At 43.5% G+C, this 21,122-nt stretch overlaps 1 protein-coding gene across 10 annotated transcripts in view; it reads left to right on the plus strand.

Moving 5' to 3' along the window:
* Window positions 1–99: 99 nt before the first annotated feature.
* KDM6A (lysine demethylase 6A) overlaps window positions 100–21,122 on the plus strand; it is a 151,770-nt gene continuing 130,747 nt past the window's right edge. For 6 of the 10 annotated variants that reach the window (XM_051770871.1, XM_051770876.1, XM_051770872.1 and 3 more), the window contains exons 1-2: window positions 447–800; window positions 1,024–1,087. In XM_051770871.1, coding sequence (XP_051626831.1) covers window positions 643–800; window positions 1,024–1,087 — 222 coding nt within the window. In that variant the 5' untranslated portion in view covers window positions 447–642. Of the gene's footprint in view, window positions 801–1,023; window positions 1,088–21,122 lie in introns of all 10 variants that reach the window. The other 4 variants (XM_051770869.1, XM_051770870.1, XM_051770874.1 and 1 more) reach the window with 1 other exon arrangement.

Below are 21,122 nucleotides of genomic sequence, written 5' to 3' on the forward strand. Positions count from 1 at the left end.
GAGCGCTGTGACTGACGTAAGTCAACAAAGGTCACGTGGAGCGCGGCGGCGGCGCGGATTGGCCCGGGGGGGCGGCGCGCACGGGGGGGGGGCGGGGAGGGGCCGAGGGGGGGCTCGCGGCGGCGGCGCGCGCGGGGTCCGCGGGGTGACACAATTGCAACAACTTTGGGCAGCGGCGCCGCCGAAGTTTGTTCGGGCGGCAAAACACGCCCCGGACCGCCGGGCGGGCGGGCAGGGTGGTCCCCTCTCTCCCGTGCTCCTCGACACCCCAAGTCCCCCCCCTGCCCGCCACCGAGGGGCTGAGCGGCGATGTAAACACCGCTCCGCCGCCATCCGCAGCCGCCGCCTCCTCCTCCTCCTCCCCCGACTCTCCAGCGCTGGGGCTCCCTCCCCCCTCCCCTCCCTCCCTCCCTCCCTCCCTCCTCCTCCGAGCAGCGGGGCTTCCCCCCGCCTCCCTCCCTCCCTCTCCCCTCCCCTCCCTCCCTCCCTCCCTCCCTCCCCCTCCCTGCCGGCTGTTGTTGTTGTAATAAAAGTTGTGGTGTGTGTGTGTGTCGGGCACCCCGCCCCGCCCGGCGCTGGGGGGTGTTGGGGGCGCGCAGGGAGGGGGGGGTGCGATCCGCGAGTTAATTACGCTGCGTTTCCATGAAATCGTGCGGAGTGTCGCTCGCCGCCGCCGCCTCTGCTGCTCCTTTCGGGGATGAGGAAAAGAAAATGGCGGCGGGGAAAGCGAGCGGCCAGAGCGAGGAGGACTTCGCCAGCTTGACAGCCCAGGAGAGAGAAGCCCTCTCCGGCCTCGACAGGTACCCGCTCCCCACTCCGCCCCGGCCGCCTCCGTGTCCCGGCTCGGCCCGCGCCCCCTCCCCGTGTGTCCCCCCCGCTCCCCTGCCCGCGGCTCCCCGTGTTGCCGCTCCCGGGCCCCGCGCTCTGCCCTCGCCCGCCCGCCGCGCCGACTCTCCGCTAACGCCGGTGCCTCTCTCTCTCTCTCTCTCTCCCCTCCCTCCCGCCCCGCTCCCCTCCTCGCAGCCGGCTCTTCGGATTTCTGAGGCTTCATGAAGATGGCGCCAGAACGAAGGCCTTGCTGTTAAAGGTAAGCGCGAGGGTGGATGTGGAGCGGGGATGGCGCGGGGAGGGGGGGGTGGCGGTGGTGGAGGGGGGGGAAAAGCGGGGGATGGGGGAGCGCGGCGGCCCCGCCGCCCCTTCCCCCGGGACCCCCGGGCCCGCACGGTGAGTGTGTGCGGGGGGTGTGCGGGGGGCACCGACACCTCCCGCGGGGTCCCCCGCGCGTCGCTGCCGCCTTTGCCCCCTTTCCCCACCCCCACCCCCCCCAGCCCGAGCGGGACGAGGGGGGAGCGCGGCCATGCGGGTGTTCCCCGTCCAGCCCCGGGACGGAGAAAGTGGCGGAGCCCCGGGGCCCGGAGCGGACGGGCCGGGGGAGGGGGGCGCGGGGGCGGAGGGGGGGGAGGTGGAGGACGAGGAGGAGGAGGCGGTGGCAGCGGGGGGAGCGGAGGGAGGCAGGGCGCGCTCGGCGCTGCTGACGTTGCCGCTGCCCGGACCCTCCCTCGTGATTTTCGCCCCGGGAGCGGGGCCGGGGCCGGAGCCCGCAGGGCAGCGCGGGGTCCGGGCCGGGGCGGGCGCGGCGCTGAGCGGCCCCCGGAGCCCGTCGGAGTGACTTGTTTACCCGCCGGGCCCCGCTGCCTTCGCCCGGCCCCGGCCGAGCCCCGCGTGCCGCCCGGCGGCCCGGCCTGACAGCGAGCGGGGCGTCCCGCCCGTCCCGGTGTGTCCTGCGAGAGGTGTTTGCCTCCGCGGAAAGTTGTTGGCCCTGTCATTTAGTTAAGTAATGGCTGCTCCTGTCGGCCCCAAGATGGCCGGACAGGGAGGAGAAAGGGAAGGGGGGGGAGGTAAACACGAAACAAACACCGGGGGAGCGAGTGTGGGGGGAGCGCGGAGCCCCCGGGGAGGGCCGAGGGAAACTCTCCTGCGCATCCCAAGTTCTTTCTGGGCGCTTTTCCTGCTGCTCCGCGACGCCGGTGCCCTCCTTATCAACCTGTAGCACGTTCTGCTGCCCATCCGTGAGCTGCTGACAAAGGCTGTGCGGGCCGAGTGTCTGCCAGCTGTGCTCAAAACACCGAACGCCAGGGAAACCTTTGGGTAACAGGATAAGCGGGGCTGTTTTTAAAATGCCACCCGGCTGAAGCGGAGGGGACGGTGCTTCTCTGATTCCTGCTTCCTGGCTTGTTCCTGTCAGTAGCCTGGCGTTTGACACTGCTCATCCCATTGTTGTGCCCGGGCTGTGTCGTGGAGGATTATTTTTTTTTTTTCGTGTTGCTGGTTTTGGTTGATCTGAAGATCTCACTCCGAACCGTGTTGAATTGGATACCCCAGGCCCTTCCTTGTGTTTAGGTGTTTATTTCTAGCAGGATTGGAAAAGCTCAATGTCAGGACGTGGAGGGGGGAGGGGGGAAGGATGGAAGGAAAAGCAAGTACACTTTTTCTTTGTGCTTGTATTTTAAAAAAAATCTCGCGGTTTCCTTTCGATTTTCGGAGTTATTTATAAGAGCACTGTTTCCCATAAATCAAAAAGGTAGGGGAGTGACATGTCAGACCAGTTAAATAATGTACGTTAACTGTTGGTAGACCAGAATTCATGTCTGCTCTGTGAATGCTGCTGTGGCTGTCGGAAATATTAGACAGAATTCCGTATGGGATAGAGCTTAAGGATGCCAGATAGCAAATAAAAGCATCATATGTAATTAGATCATCTGTCACATAGCGTTCCTGGGTTTAAGTTTTATTTTGTGTACTGTAAAATCAAGTAATGCAGGCAGCAATTCAGCATATTAGTTGAATTTTGGAGTCCTTTCTTACATATAATGCATTAATGTTTTTTTTTATGTCAGGCAGTTGTAGTTTAGTATGTACAGTCTGTTGAAGTTGTGGGGCGTTTTCATAGTTTTGAAATATGTTTCTAGAAATACCACTGTATGTTTTGTGCTGTATTAATGTATGAATACATGCAGCAAATACTGAAAAAAAGCCCAAGCAACCAAATATTTTGCTGTTTCACCTCAGTTTTCAGACAGCGTTTTGGACATTTATGAATTGCACAGGAACCCACAAAGCTTGTTCTTCATAAAACTTGTCTGAGAAAGGTGGATTGTTAAGGAAGTAGAAGGATTAAACCGTTACTGTTTGGTGCAGAGATGTTCGAGAGGGATTTCGTGGCTTGAATCAGTTTCGGTTTTGTTTGTTCTTTTTACTTCCAGGGACTGTGCATGTGTTTCTGCTGCTGTTATTGATAAGTAAGAAGTTATTTTTAAGGTGTTTTCTCCTTAATTCCTTTTCTCTGTGCGTGAGGCTTCGTGCAATTTATGCTGTACAGGAAGGTTTAGGGTAATTAATCTAGCAGACCACTTTAATTCCGTGTAGCAGTTATTTTTATTGTACAAAGTGTGGCCGTACGTACGTGCAGTTAATTAATAGGTTTTACAGCGATAGCAACAAAATCTTTCCTTTTGTGCATGGAGCAACAACAGCTAACAAAGACCCTAGACTCCATAATTATGAAACCCTGACTGACTGATTTAAGAATCTACAGCACATTACAATGTAAGATTTATGTGCAAGTGTAGCAGGTAAGGAAAACCATTGAGTCATGTTTCCAGAGGAATCCTTCACAAAGGCAAAAATTTACCTTCAGTGTGAGAGCAGCACACTCGCCACAGAACCTTTTCAAAAGGCTTCCAGGCTGGAGCAGTGACTCCTCTGTGAGGCCTGGAGTGTTCCCTGGTTACCTGTGGTTAAGGTGACGTGGGCAGGGTGCCTGTCTGGAGAGACTGGAAAGAGGTCCTGGGTTGTGAGTGTTTGGGGAACAGCTCTGTTACCTGCCTGGATGCTTGTGCAGCAGGAGGAGTCTCGTGGGCTTCCATTTGGTGCCTCGAGGAGGAACTCCTCGTGTTTGGTGGGGTTCACTGAGGCGTGTGTTGGCTCAAGACACTTGGGGGAGATTCAGGAGGCCTTTGCAATGGGAACTCTGATTTAATGAAGCCACACCCTGACAGAGTTTAATAAGGAGAAAACTGGGATCTGTTTCAGGGATGGACAAAGATTCATGTCCAGAGCTTTAACGTGGTTGTTGGTTTTATGCATGCTCCAGGTCTGGGCTGCAGCCCCCCTTTTCTGGTAGTTTTGCTTTGTAGGATGTATGGCTGTAGTGTGGTGAACTAAGTTAAGTCCTGCTGCTGGGTGCAGCAAATCAGAAGAGCATATAAGACATCAGATCTATGCAGTTTTATGAATTATTGAAGGTATAGACTAAAGGTCAGGAATATCGTATTGTTGCTCCATGTATTGGATATGTGATAAGCCAGAAGAAATCAAACTTTCCTGTAATGATGTGCGCACACTGTCAGTGTGTGTGACAGAGGAATGGAGTTTTCTGCTGCCAAAAATTTTGTGTTTATTTTGCAGAAAGGGAGCTTGAAAATCATAGTTTGCAGCTAGTGTGGTTTTGGGGGAGTGGAGGCGGAAATTGAGAGAGAGATCACCTTTCAAACTGGTTGAAATGCTGGAAATCCAATGTAGCCAGTCTTGTGTATGAGAAAGTGCTCACTATTATGCTTCTGTAGTTGACAAGAACATTAACGTGAAGGAGTAAAAAAACCCCAAACAAAAGCCCTGCTGCTATCCTGATGTCTGCTTCTCCTAGGAAGACATTCTGGCAGGAGGTGAAGCTTAAAGATTATTTGGGGGGGGGGGGAGGGCGAGGACATCCATTGTATTGGAAGTGAATTGCAAAGCATTTCCTTTTTCTTTCTTTCTTCCTTCTTTTTGTTTTCCTTTTTTTTTTGATGATACTTCCAGTATTTAGCCCAAGTTGACTTTATTGCAGTGACAAATTGTTGTTTCATAAGCTGTAATTGGCATGTATACAGATGTAGGTTGATGTAGCTGGTCTGATGTATTGGGTATAAGATGCTTGTTAATTCCTATTCATTGAGTTTAATCAGTTTGTCATATCCTGTGGACAAAATCTGAAGCATGTTTCCATTTAGAAGTATTGATGTTGAAGTCGATTTAAAGAGAGATGGAGTAGTTCCGCACAATGTGCCACGTTTTAGTCTGTGTTACCTCTCATGGTTTTGCAGCCCTTTTGTTTTCCAGCTGATTTTAAAAATGGTATTTCCTTTGTGTAAAGGCCACATGTGCTGACAAAATTAACAACGTGCTTATCTGTGCTTCTATTAAGCTTACAAAGTAAGTGCACAGTGACAGTATTCTTTAATTTTTCTTACAATTCTCAGTGTTGCTTGTTTAAAAATAGTTTTGGACAGTGTGAATTAGTATATGTTGACTTCGTCCCTTCAGTGTTGACATTAATGTTAATTTTCTACTGATCTATAATTAAATATCCTCACTTTTATTTATAACAGTCTGCTTGAAAAATAATTACGCAGAAAAACATTTTAGCAGGTTAGTCTCGGTGTAGTGAAGTTATTTTTCTTAATGACTTTGGAAACATTTTGGCTTAATTTCTTTTCATCAAAACAAAGAAATATTGCTTGAAAAAAAAAATTATAGTGTTTACCTTATATAATGGCAGTGCTGGGAATTGAGAAGCTGGGAATTGGTACCAAGAGGCATTTGTAAAGCATTCCAGGAAGTGGGCAGCCTCTCCAATTTCTGTAAATTTATATCTGAGCTGCTCCTTTATGTGTTTTTAATACATTATGCATTTCTAATTATTTGTTTATTATCTACAGTACTGTCTACCCTGTGGAATAAGTTGAAGTTGGTTAAAATTTTGTAAATTGTGTTATGGGTGGAACTGGTTTTCTGGCCTTTTTTGAAGGTGTCACTTTTTTTAAGTGTGTTTATTGGATAATCGTAACTGAGCCATAGATTTTTTTTTTTTTAAGATCAGCATTTATTTGTGTGCAGTTTGGGCTTTGTGTTAATAGGATCGGGCTTTTTAGGATCCAGTTAAGCTGTAGTGGGTTGACATGTTCTATAGTTCATGGTTGTACCATGTTTATACTTCGAAATTACAGTTGCAGTGTATATAATATTTATATATCCTGGTACTTAAAGGCTTGATTATGTCTTTGCATTATTTGTAGATCATCTGGTATTTAAAAAAACCCTTTTTTCTTTAAATGGACATTACACAGTACTGTAAATATGAAATACCTCGCACATTTTGATACTTTCAAAACTAGATTTGAGGCATATTTCTTTCAAATAGTGGGGGTTTATTGCTCAAAACACACATTCTTGAACATTTTGGCTGTTTTTTAAGTTTAAAGTGCAGTATTGGTACTACTTTCGCAAGGCAAGGAAAGAGGTGAAGTCAGAAATGTTAGACTTGTCATTTTAATACATTAATGAAGAAACAAGGATGTATCTCATCTCCACAAATAACGTGCTTTTGTTGAGGTGTAATTAGGGTTGCAGGACACATGGCATATTGGTGTTTGCACTTCAGCAAGCTTTATGTTTTCTGTTAGGAGACTATTAGTAGGGAATATAATAGAAGATTTTTCTTTGTTATAGTGGTTTTTCATATTTCCTATGGAATACATGTGACATGTTGTAGCTTTTGAGTACCGATCTACTGAGTCTGGAGGCTGAAGTGGTCCATTTCTCTAAGTGGTACATGTGCATCACCTTAAGGTAATTCATGCCCTACTGACTTAATAATCAAGCAGCCAAGGCAGGCAGTGGTTCAGGATGGAGAGAGAAATATTGCTGTATTTTAGCAGCTAAGGAGTAGAGGTTCTGCTAAATTATTTAATTATTGAAAGTGTGAAGAAAAACTGTGGCAAAAACAGGACACAGCTGTTTTCCTTCTATTCCATTCTGGTGGTTTAACCATTGATCCTTTTGTGCATCATGGTACTCATGGCCTGTGGCTTTCAAACTTCTGTACTGGTAATCTCAGGTGTGGCCTGTGAAGAAGAAGTAGAGAATCTGTAGCTTTTCTCTATACATGGTATTCAGGTGAGCTTTCAGCATGGCTCTCTGCCTCTTGCCAGCCTGCATAGCTGTTTGTTCACTGTAGTGGGTTGAGTGGACTTGATAATTATAGAGGTAAAACTATCTGCAAATGTTGATACCATCTGAAGTAAGTGTTGAAAGCATCTTCTAAAAGCTATGCCATATGTTTGTTATACCATTTTAGAAAAGAGTAGATGTTTCATACTTGGAGAACTCGGTGCGTGTAAGAACCATTTGTTTTCATTACATGATACAAAATTTAAGAGAGTCATGGAAAATGTTTATGGCTATAAAGTGATTTTTATACTGATTAACATTTGTCATAAGACTTTCCAGTGCCAGAATTATATGCCATGGCCCACTGTTGTTCTTTATCCCACTGAGAATTAGGCAAACTTATGTTCTGTGGAGAAGTTAAGTGTTGGTTTCCAGCCTTACAGATTCATCAGTTAAACTTCAGTTTTTTCTCTGACTGCTGAACAAAAACTGTTCTTCTTGGTCCTCAACTGATATAACTTTTGGGTGACAGGAGGAATTTTGCAGTATTTTCAGCAGATTGGAAGGGAAGGAAATGCTTTTGTTTGTAGTTTGAGAATACTAAAATAGTTGTGTAAAAACTAGTTGCTGCTCAAAGGGATTCTGCAGAAATGAATGAAGGAGGTGGGCTGTGAGTGTGAGGTGAATGCAGAGCTCAGCTGGGTGGCAGGTTTTAGTGTTGGATCAGATAACTCCAGGAACTGAGCCATTCCGCTCACCCTGAAGGGGGGTGTAGGTGTGGATACAACTTCCAGTCCTTTAGTTTCACACCTACCTTGTATTTTACATGTATAACTCATGTAAGTTACTTTTTTGTTTCAGCCTCCCTTCTCGGTGAGGTCCCAGAGCTGTGGTGTTTGAATTGCAATGTTTGAGTAATGTATTTTCGCAATTAAATATTGAAGTGATGCTTATTAAACTTGAGGCGTCTTTATAAATGAGACCAGTTGACTGTCTTTGTTACAAATGTTAACAGTGTTAATCTTGCTCACTAGCAGAATGCTTGTTTGTAGTTTAAAAAAAAGACAAAATTGAGCTAAGTGGTCCTGCGTGGAGCCCTGCAAAGGCTGCCAAGGTTTCTGTAGGTGCATCTGAGAGGGTAATCCTGGTACTTTACAGAATGTTTTTGGTATAAGGGAAGAGAGGAACTGTGTTTGACATAGTTTGATCTGAGTTTGTTGGACCAGGGAAGTTTGGTAAAGCAAGAGAAAGTAATTAAATATTTTTTGTTTCTGCCTCATGGAAAGGCACGCTTTAGAAATAGCCACAGCAGTGTAATTCCTCTGTGGAAAGGAGCTTTCCAAGCCTGGCCTGTTTAAGTACTGGTCAGTTGAAAGCTTGTTTTCAGGACGACTTCTACTGATACTGTCACGAGTAGTAAGGGCCATTTGATAGTTTGCTTGTGGACCTAATAAAGTTTGTTGCATGGCACATTTTGAAGATGAGCCTCTGTTTGTCATCGTTTCTCAGTGGAGCAGGTATTATTCTTGATGCTGAATAACCTTCTTTGTATTTAAAGAATCACAGGAAACTATTGATTACGTACATAAAATACAATGTTAATGAACAAAAAGTCCATTAGACGTGTTTGGGAGTCGAAGAATATTTTTTCCTGGGTATTTTGGGGTATGAGACGACACACAGATCACCATCAGAGCTGTATTGACAAAATACCTTCCTTTATGATTCTTGGATTTCCTACATAGCATTCATGGAAGAAGCTTATTTAATTAAGATGTAGAATTAAGAGCTCATTTGCAGTTTTGTAAAGAGAGTGAAAAGTGTGTTATGAATTACAACCAGAACACTGTATGTCTACATATGAATTTCCTTTGTGGTAAGTTGTTAAATTAATTGTTGTTTGTTAGAATGGCTTTAAGTCATTTCCTTTTCTCACAGTGGCATTTGAGGATTATGATTCACTTCTCAATATAGATTGGTTATTAAAATCTGAGGCAGACTGAATTGTGAATGCGCCTTTCATTAAATTTCTGCTTCCATTTTGAGAATTTAAAATTCTGAACAATTTCAGGATATAGCTTTCAACATCAGACAAAAGATCCAGTGCAATAGTTTCTAAAATAGAGCCAATAGATCTCCTTTTCAGGGTAGTGTTACGTTGCTTCCATTGTAGTTGCCATTTTAATTTTTTTGTATCTTATGATTTGAAAACTTAGTTGCACAAGAATCTAAAGGGGAATAATGAAGGCTTTAATTTTATGTATTTTCCTTCTAGGGAACAGAATTTTAAGTACTCTCTGTTTCTTCTTATATGTGTCAGTGAAACCATCTTTGGGCCTGTGTGATTTATGAACCAGGCTGGAGAACTGCTTTAGATCAAAAATAATCTAGTAAAAATAGAAAACTTATTAGTTTTAAGTAACCAGTACTGAAGGTTAGTACTAAAACAGAGGTTTTAGAAGAGGAAACTTCAGCTTGCTTAGAATTGATTTGGGAGGGATTCTTTGGGAAGCTTCCCCAGAGGATAAAGGAGCTAGTGAGTGCCATGAGTTTTTCAACAATGCTCTCTTGGAAGGACAAAACCAGTTTATCCTTTAAAGGGAAGGGAAGTAGGTGGAGCAGGAGAGCCCCTTGTTTAATTGCAAGCTCCCGAGTCTGTTCAAAATTGAAAGGGAAGCCCACCTGGAATGGGAAAGTGGACAGTTACCCACTGAAATCACAAGGGCATTGCCAGAGCCTGAGGAGATGCAGTTAGAAAAGTAAAAGCTCAGCTTGAATTGTGTTTGGCCAGAGATGTCAAAAAGTACAGGAAAGGGTTCTCCAGGAACATAAACAACAAACAGAAACAGAAGGAAAATACTGGTCTGCTGTTAAACAGGAGAGGTGAATTAGTCACCAGTGATGCTGAAAAGTCAGAGATTCTCAACACCTTCACCTCAGTCTTTGCCAGCACTGTTGGGCTCCTGACCTTGGGAACAAAAACCCAGGTTGATACAAACACAGACCTACTGTCAGTGAAAGAATTGTTGGTGTGTGAACTATTACAGGAGTTTGACCCCTACGAATTATCCACCCAAGGGTGTTAACGGGGCTGGCTGACGTTGTTGTGAAGCTGTTCTCCATAATCTTTGAGAAGTCGTGGAGATCCCGGAAGACTGGAAGAAGGCTAATGTCACCCCTGTCTTCAAGAAGGGTTTGAAAGAGGATCAAGGAAATTAAATGCCCATCAGTCTTACTTCAGGCCCTGGGGAAGTTGTGGAACAAATCCTCCTGTGGACTATCACAAGTCAGATGAAGCACGTGATTGGGAAAAGCTGGCATGGATTCACCACAGGCAAATGGTGCTTGACAATCCTGATGGCCTCCTATGACAAAGTGACCTGCTTGGTGTATATGGGATGAATGGTGGACATTGTCTTCCTGGATTTCCTCAAAGCTTTCCATGAGAAACTGGTGTGTTATGTTCCAGACAAGGGATCTGTACTCTGAGTGGGAACTGGCTGATTGGGAACAGCACCCAGAGAGGGGTGGGAAACAGCTCCTTCCCAAACTGTCAGCCTGTCACACAGCCAGGGATTGATCCTGGACCCCACACTGTTTAATATCATCATAAGTGATCTGGATGGAGGGATCAAATGCACTCTCATGGGTTGCTGATGATACCAAACTGAGTGGGGAAGTGGACCTTCAGAAGGGAGAGCAACCCTGCAGGAAGACCTGGATAGGCTGAAAGAATGGGCTAATGAGAACCTTATGAAGTTCAGCAAAGAAAAATGTAAGGTCTTATATCTGAGAGAACGTGATCCAGAAGTGCAACACAGCCCGGGATCTACCTGGCTGGGGAACAGCTCTGTGGAAAGGGATGTGGGGGACACAAGCTCAGTATGAGTGGACAGTGTGCTCCTGTAGCAGAGAAAGCCAAAAGGCATCTGTACTGGATTGCATCAACAAGGGCATCATCAGCAAAGACAAAGGAGTCATTGTCACACTCTACTCAGTGCTGGTCAGGCCACACCTGGAATACCATGTGCAGTTTTGGTTCCCACTAAACAAAAAAGATGTGGACAGGCTGGAGAGGGTCGAGAGAAGGGCCGTGAAAATCATCAAATGACTGAGAAGCTGCCATGTGAGGAACAGATGGGAAAGAGGAGAAACGGAAGGGTCTGTTGGGAAGGATTTTCACAATAGTGTTATACTAAAAGGAAGAGATTTTCAGTTAGAGTAGTGGAGGAAAGGTTGAAAAAGAGTACTTAGATGTGAGGAAGAGTAGGAAACCAGGAATTAAATGGGTGACTTAGGGATGCAGACCAAATGGGGAGGGGCGGGGTGAAGGGAATGATAGTGTGAATCATGGTGTGTTTATTCTTTCCAGGAGCTTCCTGGATGCTTCCTAAGTGTTACAGCTAACTAGTAGCATTTCAGTGCTTGATGGTGCTGGTGCCTTCCTCAAAAGGTTTTAAAACAAGGTAAAAAGGAACAAAACAGAGAACAAAACTGCAAAGGGGTTGTATAGGGTGTGGAACGAGTTACATGCACTAAGTTCAGAATGTAACAATTCTCTCCCATTTCTGAAATAAAAGTAAGATATTGGCTGTGTTCTCTATGTCTTTATCTTAGACTGCTGTTCCCTTTTCCCTCATTACCCCTCAAGGAAGGGAAGAGTAATGAAATCTGCTGCTTCCACTCTTTCCTTGAGGTGAGAGTGAAGGCCAAGAACACTCGTGTCTGTTCTCATGTCATGTTTTGCTGCCTTTAGATTTGAAGGATAAAGAAAGCTGAGCAAGTGTGGAAGATAGAGGTGGATATGTTGAAAGGGCAAGAAGTAGTTTAAAGTGTGAATTGAAAGCTTGTGTAAGGGAGAATGATGCTGATCTAGAGTGGAATGGTGCAGTTTAATGCAACAAAGTGTAGAAGGAGTGTAAGATAAAGTGGAGGGATAAGAAAAATGGAGAACATCCATTATATAACATCATAAAGCATGTCATAAGCGATCTCTGGGAGGGGAGAAAAGATGGAATGATATTGAGAAGAATTAAGTACAAAAATTGAGTACATTGGTTGGTAAACTTTAGTGGTGGAGTTTCTGAGCAAGTTACAAATAGAGTAACTGAAGGCAGATTATGCACACCATGGTTCTCAAAACTTTATGTGTGCCTGGTCTCTGATGTGGTGCACAGAAGTATGTTGTTTTCTGAGTATTTTTGATCTCATGGGTATTAATGGTCGGAAGGGTTGAATTTGTAATTTCATTAACACGTGAACATTCTAAGTTTTCTGAGGAGGGGAAACTACAAAACTTATTGAAGGACTACCAGATTTCAAGTGTTGCCTGTTAAGATAATGAACAGGTTAGGTTTAAGGGTGTTTTTTGCTTCCTAACAAATATTTTTTTTACTTATGTTTGAGAAGAAATGAGTGTTTGTTTTTTCTTAATTCAAAAGAAAGGATGACTATAGATTTTACTCTGTATATGAAAAAGAAATCATAGTTAGAAACAGTCCAGCTAATTTTGCAACACAACAGTGCATATGTCTCTATTCCTTGTTCAAGAGGTGAGGAAGTCAAAAACAAAACTTATGCCTGAAAAAAACCCTGGAAGCATTGGTTGGAAGTGGAGAGATGTGTGTCTGAGCTGGCGTCTTCTGCAGCCTTCATGAAACCCCTCAAATAGACCTAGAATCATAGAATATCCTGAGTTGGAAAGGGCACACAAGGATCATTCTGGTTCCTAGCTCTGCACAGGACAGCCCCAGGAATTCCACCATGAGCCTGAACAGACATCCACACCCCACCTTTAGCACAGGAATGCACAGAATTTAACTAGAAAGTTATGTTTTTGTAGTGGAGGCTTTTCTTAACTGTAGTTATTGTGTGGAGGAAATTAATAGTTGAAATGGCTTCTTCTGGTTACATATGGGGAGGATTTGAAGGTGTTCATGTTTATAGTAGAGTTCATTTTTGTTGCCTGAGTAAGATGAGATCCCAGAGACCATCATAGGCCATGTTAACTAAGGAGCAGAATTAGGTCTCATTTCCAGCCTTCAAAGCTATCTGTTAACTTCCAGGTTCATGTGTTAAAACATTTATTGGTTTTGACACTTCTCTGGGATTAGTTATACAATGCCCATCTTTGCTGAATTGGTGGGATTTTTTTTTTAATGTATTGTCTCAATAAAAGTAATTTTTAAAAGTTTATTTTATATAAATAATTTGAAAAAAGTATTAATGGTTGAGTGGAACCTGCAAAGCAGGTATTTGTTATGTTAAAAAATATGGAGAGCACAGCAGAAGCCACATTGTAGTATGGACATATATTGAAGGTATTTGGGATGTAGAGGGAAGAATTGTGGAAGGTTTACCTAATTGTGATGGTAAGGGTATGATCACTGTGTAGGGCTGTGATGCCTAATCTTGAAGATTGTCTTCAGTTAATCTGTGAATGTAGAAGTGTTGAAACTATATGAGAAAAAAAACAGAACTGGAATATTGCTATTTATTCCCTCCCAATAAAAGTGCTGTCATATTCAGTTGTATTTTTCTTTATTAGTTGATTTTCTTCCGTGGTGGCAGCTTGTTTTCTGCTTTTGAATGGTAGAATGTTTTCCTGTAATGCCAGTTGCAAACTTGGAGCTTGCTGGCATTGTGGCCAAAAATCTGAGAACAATGACGACTCCATTATATGCAGTGAGAAAGGAACCTTTTGTACTACTTGCTTTTAATTGCTAATTAAGCCAAGTCCTTGGTAGTTAGAAAGAGTGGAATAGTTTATGCCCTCCACTTTAGACCAGGATTTGCTACTCGGTTGTGGAGAATGATGGAAGGGGTGATTTTTTTTTTAGGATTTCTAGAGGAAGGTGAAAATGCCTGAGAGCTGTCATTTTGCACAAGGAGCTTTTGGGATTCAGGGAATGCCGTGGTGCCTGTGGAACTGAGCAGCAGTTTAGGACTTCTATGCTGCTGGAGAAGGCCAGGCCACACCACCTGCCCCATCCCCAGCACTCTGGGTTTTGCCTGACTGCTCTGCTTCAGTTACTGTATTTAGTGATTAAAGGTAAATTCGATTGTCCAGACGAGCAGCAGGGATCTTTTTGAGAAAACCTATTCATATTTTGAGATAATTTGAATTTGTTCTTGATTATTATTTTATTTTTTTTAAGCTATGAGATCAGAGTGATGTTTTCTTAAAAGTGCAGCTGTGGTTCAAAGGCATTTAAAACTCAGTTGCTTCAGCACAGGTAGGTAGGAATTTTCTGACACCAGGAAACTGTGCTTCCAGGGGGATGGGTTAGCAGATATGCAGATTTACCAACTGAAAAGGGAAAACAATTTTCGACTACAGGTCATTTCACAAGTTCTTCCTCAGGGCTTTCTCACTTCCACAGTCAGAACTCAAAAATGGAACAAACTGATTCAAAGCAATTCATTAATGAGTAGCTTAAGGTCTGTGAGGCTCCAGACAGCTGGGAAGGAGAAGGAACACACTCCTGCTCCAGTGACTTCATTTGCATGATTTTTCTGAAGCATTTGAGAACCTTTCCAGGTTTTTGGCACGTCATGGCTGAAATGAACTCGTGTGTTCCCATCAGCAGATCGCCCGTTTCATGCAGCACCTTGTCTGCCAGTGATTCCTTTTTCTAAATGAAAAAAATTAAATTACTATGGAGCAGTAGTTATCAATATCTGTACCTATTGTTACCTGGCTTTAAAAGGAGTGTGCTGTCAAATTCAGACAACCTCTTGGTGTTTATGTTCCCACTTGGATCTCAGATGGACAGCAGGCTCTGCTGCTGTGGTTGTGCTGGAATTTCCTCCCACACAGTGTGTTCTGACAGAAGTTACTCTGTTGGCATCACTGCACTGTTACCTGCAATGGCAGAATTAGACCCCCTTAGAGCTTTGTGCTGCTGCCATAGTTGGAGGGTGGTACCAAGTGTGTGATTTTTTTTTTTTTTTTATTACCCTTGTACCTGAACATGGTAGAGCTGATTTCTGTAAAGCAGCCTTGCTCTCTGCAGTTGGGGCCTTCAGGTGCTGCTTGTGGGAAATAAGCTTTGTGGATTAAAACTGCAGTGTAAGAGGAATGACTGGTAATACTTAGGTGGCAGAAGAATGTTATTAAACAACAGATATGTTTGTAGGACGATGCAGCATTTATGTAACTTCATAGTGCTTGTTAAATTGGTAATCCATTTAAGTAGAAGAAATTCACATTTCACTTAGAAATTAAAGAACAGACACTGAATGAGTAAGGGAAGGTGCTGTGATACTGCCTCTCCTTCCACAGTCAGATAAGGGCATCAAATTAATTTAATTGCTGTTTCTGAGTAGTTTTGGTTCTTAGTGTAAAGGTGAGTTCTATTACTTCTTGAAATGCACACTTGAAGTGAAATGTTACTTTTTCTTTCTGCACATAAATCAGAATCTTGGCATTTGATTATCCCTTTGGTTGGACCTCTTGCTTTGCACATAGAACTTGAAGGAAGATTCCCTTAGCTTTGGTGAAGGAATACCTCTTGGGAGACACTATTGCACAGCCCTTGGGGGTTTAGCTGAAACGGGAGGTGAAGTTTCGATTGCCAAGTGGCACTTGCTGTAGAAAAGTGCCCATGAAGTTGCACCTGCATGTCTGTATGAAGCTGTAAATCTGTGTAAGTTGTCTTGTCTTTGGCTGGTTAGAAACAGTTAAAGCTTAAAGCTCCATTGCTTGTGTAATGTTGCCCTCCTGACCTCTCCAGCAAGTTAACAGATTCATTTTTTCGTGTGTCTCCCATTGTGTTGTCATTTCCTCCCCACCCCCAGCATTTTTAGCTCTACTTATCTCAAGTTCTGCATACAACTGGCCTCCTGTCACATAAGTGTCATGATGTGTGAGGTGTCAGTCATAAGTTTGCATGTAGTGATATGATAAGGTGTGGGTGAGGGGAAGACACTCATTAACTTCAGAAAAAATAGTTTCAAACTGGTTATTTTCAATATTGCTAAATTCTCCACCTTTGCTCAAGTCTACTACTATGCTTCTCAATTAAGATATGAATAAATATGCAAATTAATTGTGGTAATAGCACTTATTAACATATACATGCTTTAGAATGATCCTCTATAGCTTTCTCTTAGATGCTGTCATGCAAGTGTTTAGTGTTTTATTTTATGTGCATTATCTGTAGGAAAATATCCTTAATTTAGTCTCATCTACTTTTATGCAGGCAGACTGAAAGCCTTCAGTTTTTGACTAGTGTTATGTCTGAGCTTTTAGAGGTCTCCATTCTGTGTTCCCAGTGGATTAAATGTAGGGCTCTCATACCCTGTAACATATATCTGAGCTGGCACAAAAGGTTTGTGGATATGGTTACCCAGAACTTTCCCCACTGAGCTGAATTTAACTATCCTGTGAGACTTTGCCAATGTAACAGCTGCAAGCCTTGGAATTACTTTTGCTTTTACTTTTCTGGACTGAAAAATAACAAAAGGTGTGTGATTGGGATGGGAGGAGTGAAGAAAGGGCAGGTGGATAACAGTGGACTGTGAGTGGTGGGAAGGTTTCTAACGGAGGAGAGAGCAAAGGATCAAGTAGTGCCTATGGAGGTGTCTCAGTAAGGTAGAGAAGACTGCCCAGGTGTGCAGCAGAGCTGGAGGTAGCACATGGAAGGTGTTGGGAAAGCTATCTGGTGGAAAAGGACCTGGGGGTGCTGATCAACAGCAGCTGAACAGGAGCCAGAGTGTGCCCAGATTGCCAAGAAGGCCAATGGCATCTTGCCTTGGGTCAGCAATAGTGTGGCCAACAGGACCAGGGCAGGGATTGTCCCCCTGTACTGGGCACTGGTGAAGCCACACCTTCAGTCCTGTGTTCAGTTTTGGGCCCCTCATGACAAGAAAGACTCTGAGGTGCTGGAGAGTGTCCAGAGAAGGGCAGCAGAGCTGGGGAAGGGTCCAGAGCACAAGTCTGATGAGGAGCAGCAGAAGGAACCAGGGGTTGTTGGGCCTGGAGAAAAGGAGACTCAGGGGTGACCTTATCACTCTCACCAACTACCTGACAGGAGGTTGTAGCCAGGTGGAAGTTGGTCTTTCCTCCCAAGTAACAAGTGGTAGGACAAAAGGAAATGGCCTCCAGTTGTGCCAGGGGAGGTTTCTGGATATTAGGAAAAGTTTTGTCATGGAAAGGGTTGTAAGCACTGGAACAGTCTCTCCAGGGAAGCGGTAGAGTCACCATCCATGGAAGTGTTCAAAAACATGTGGATTTGGCACTTGAGCCCATGGTTGAGTGGTGAACATCGTGGTGGTGCTGTGTTTACAGTTGGACTTGATGATCTTAAAGGTCTTCTCCAGCCCTTAACGATTCTGTGATTCTGTGGTAGCTTGGGTAAATCAGGAAGTTACATGCTTCTCTTCTCATGTGTTTAAAACTACTGTATCCAATGGAAGGAGGATCTTGGGAAGCAGGATTTTGGGAAGTAACACATATTTGGGACATAAATGTCTCCATTAATTGTTCATTCTGAATATAGGCCTCTAAAATATAAAAGGCTTGCAATGCTAAACTTGGGTTAACAAGTACACCCTGTACTGGGATTACTTTTTTGGTCTTGAGGCAGCTCTAAATTGCAAACCTCCTGTTGCAGCAGAGCAATATCTGGTATTTGCCTCACCTGAAGATCAGTAGGTCAGATACAAACTGACCTGTTTGTTGCCTCTGGCACATGAGGTCATGGCACAGGTGAGTGCTGATGGTTGTAAATGAGTCCTGGAAATGAAGGAGGTGTGAGCCTAGCTTTTTTGGGGGAGTTTTGAATGCACATCCTATAAATAAATCCCTTTAAACTCTAGCAAGAGTTTTCAAGAGTGTGGAGGGATGTTTGAGGATTGCACAGTATTCTTTAGCTAGTGACATGTAGTCTCCCTGCAATACAACTACTGAGATAGTTGTAGTAAAAAGAGGATTATTTCTTTTGTCCTTCCCTTTCCCTCAAGACTCACTGTTAACAGCTCAGAATTTTGGTTTATGCAGTGGACTGTGTTCTGTGGTATCTTGTGACCTTCCAGATTGGTCTAGCAAGACTTTTAAAATCAGAGAATGAGTGGTGCCCATGGATGTAAATTTAATTCTGACTTCCATGAGTGACACTTTCTCTTTTCAGGTCTGTGATGTGCATGTGCTCATTTGCCACTGTTTGCACCTGAAGTGGGGCTGCCTCTGTGCAGTTCCTGGGCTGCTTTCCAGCAAGACTCGGCTCTGCTTTTTCCCCAGATTGTGTTTTTTTCCCCCATACCCAGTGATCTACCCCTCTACACCAACTCTGAGACTTGCACGTTGTGCTTGTGTTACGCAGCTGCTGATGATTGTGGTGGCTTTGGCATCCCTGACCTGTCCTCTGCCTGTAGAAGGCAGTGCTAAATAAATCACAGTGGATTTCTTAGGGCACAGGAAGATTCTCTCCTGTGATCCCATTTCTCGGGGGAAGGTGTAACAAAACATTTCATACTTCTTTGCTCCATACCTTGGCTGTGGAGTTCAGCTGCCACTGATGCAGCTGGAACACCAACAGCTGCTTTCCCATGACTGTTGTCACATCTTTGTGGGCAGAACTGTGTATTTCCTGTTTTCAGGACATTATTTAGTTGCTCTGAGCCTTCTGGAAGGCCTCACACAAGATTCCACTTGCAATCAAGCTATGTGTTAGATTTTATTGACAACGGTCTTTTCACTTAGTATTTTTATACTTAGCATGTCACTCTGAACACCTGTTTCACCAACCTAGAGCTATGGTTTCTATTTAAAAGGTGCATTACATTTTCAGATAAACTGTATAAAAATAGTGGTGATGATATCACTATCAGCAGCTTTCACTGTGATCGCTGTAGACAATGATGGGTTTCTGATAGTGAAAGCAAGTAGCAGCATTAGGACATCAATACTGAAAATAGCACTTTTCAAATTTTAAAATACCACGCCAGATTTAGGCTTGGGTTGATGAAAATGGATAATAAATCAGCTATTTCATTTTTGAGTCCTGAACAAAAATGACAGCAGAGTCCAACCGTAATGCTGCATTTTGCTGGATTTGCTGCTGCTTTTGTCACTTGCTTTTGATCATGTTGATGACATTTCTGCTTCAGAGAGAAAGACTGGCATTCGTTGGCTTTATGAGAACTAAGAACATTTCAGAAAATAGGTGCCAATGGCTGTTGTGTATATGTATTTTGGAAAAAGGAGTAAGTCTGAGCTCGAAGCCTTCCAGCCAGATAAATGATGCAGCAGAAAGCAAATCACGTGTGTGTATCTGCCCATTTGAATGTGGGTGGGGGCAACAAAATGCTGTGAACCACTACTTGGAACATACTGATTTTGGAGAACTTGAGAGGGTAGCTTAGTGTTTTAACACTTTTTAAAACGTGTAACCCCCATGATTACTGAGGGCCTGGTTTTCCTGTAGCATGTAGGTGTTATCTCTTGAGGTCAGAGAGCTCCTTCTTTTGGCACTGTCCTGGGGGTGGCAACACATGTTGGGCACGAGACATCCAAAGGTGTTTCAGAAGTGATATCCTGTCTCATTTCTGCTGGGGTAGGGTAGTACTTGTTGTTTGTTTGTTGCCTCTTTAAATGGTTTGTTAATAAAGTTATGAATAGCCATTTTCATTTTCTGCGTGAAGTTTCAGAAGCGTGTAGTGCTGCTGACTTTTTGTGAACATTGTTAACTTTTTTACTCTTTCATTCTTTTTTTTTTGCCTGGGGAGTTGTTGAACTAAAACTTTTTTCTTGGAATTTTTGGAGAAAATTATTTCACAAGAGAGTTTGAAAAAGCAGTTACCTTTGTGTTAAGAAAAGCTAGTTTATATGAGGATGGGAAGCTTTGGTTGTTTCATTAGGTGATGCTGACAAACCTGCAGTGTTAGTGCTTGTTTTATGAGATTAATGCTGAAATTGAAGCCAAAATATAACCTGAAAGACCACAATAGGTGGGTTTGGTTCTTAAAAAATTAAATATATTTGCTAAAAAATTACATTCCTTCATGAATTAAAATTTAAAATGGAGATTCTCTAGAGAGACTCCAAGCACTGAATCCTACATGTATTTATGTTGAAGCTGGACAGATATCAGATATTGTCTGTGGGTTTTGCAGTTATTCTCTCCACTTACAGACAGCATTTTTGCCTCCTGTCTCAGCAGTAAGGATGTGATAGTTCAAAGTCTTAAGGAGTTAGTTTTACCGAAAGTTTCTCAAATACTTCTATTCAGAAGTGCTTCAAGGGCATAAGCCCTTTGTTTAACAATTTATCTCTGTGTAGTAAGTATTGGTATTGGTCTGTTCTCACTCAGAATTGTTTCAGAAGTCCTGTGCACAACCTTTAAGAGGGAACACAAAAGAGTACAAAGACTTACATGAGAGTTTCCAGCTGTTTTGCAAGCCTGTCCCTTCATTTTGCAGGTGGTTGTGTCAAAGACACCTGGGTACATTTAATGGCATTATATTTATGAAAATTGCGATCTTAAAAATGATAACAAAGAGTAGTTAAGTGCTCTTTGCCTCTACTCTTTCCATTTAAATGCTGTGCAAGAGCCTGATTTTGTGATTCTTCAAATACTTTTTTTAATTTTTTTTGTCTAAAATTATACACATTTGTTTGGCAACATTGTTGTTAGGCTGAAACAGCTCTTCTCTTCCCCGGTGTTTTGACTTGTTGGTACTTGTAAAAAAGTCATAACTAGCTTTTGATTTGCTAAGGTAAATAATTTGAGCTGTTTTGACTTCCTTTTGCAGGAGAGACTCTTCTTTCCTGTTATCCCTGCATTTCTCTTCTAAATTTATTTAACATCTATCTTTTCTGAATGCAGGGATATTGTATAGAATGCTGTAGATCAAACCTGCTGAGATGGTATTCATATTTCGGCTTCTAGAACAGGTTTTTCCCTGTTTCTTCTACTGCAAGAGCTTGAGAGTATCAACTGAAACTACCAGGAAAGCAGATTCAAAACAAGATGGTTCCCTGCAGTTAATCTGTGGAACTGCTTGCTGTCAAATAGTGTTAGTGTGAAATGAGTGGACATGGGTTTAGAAAGCAATGGGGAAAATTAATGGAAGGAAAATCCATTAAGAGCTGTTGAGAACAGCAGTACCACCAGGAAGTTCCTGAACTT

This window comes from Manacus candei, unplaced genomic scaffold (genome assembly GCF_025592945.1).
Source record: "Manacus candei isolate 608988 ecotype Guabito, Panama unplaced genomic scaffold, ASM2559294v1 h1tg000126l, whole genome shotgun sequence".
Taxonomy (NCBI): Eukaryota; Metazoa; Chordata; class Aves; order Passeriformes; family Pipridae; genus Manacus; species Manacus candei.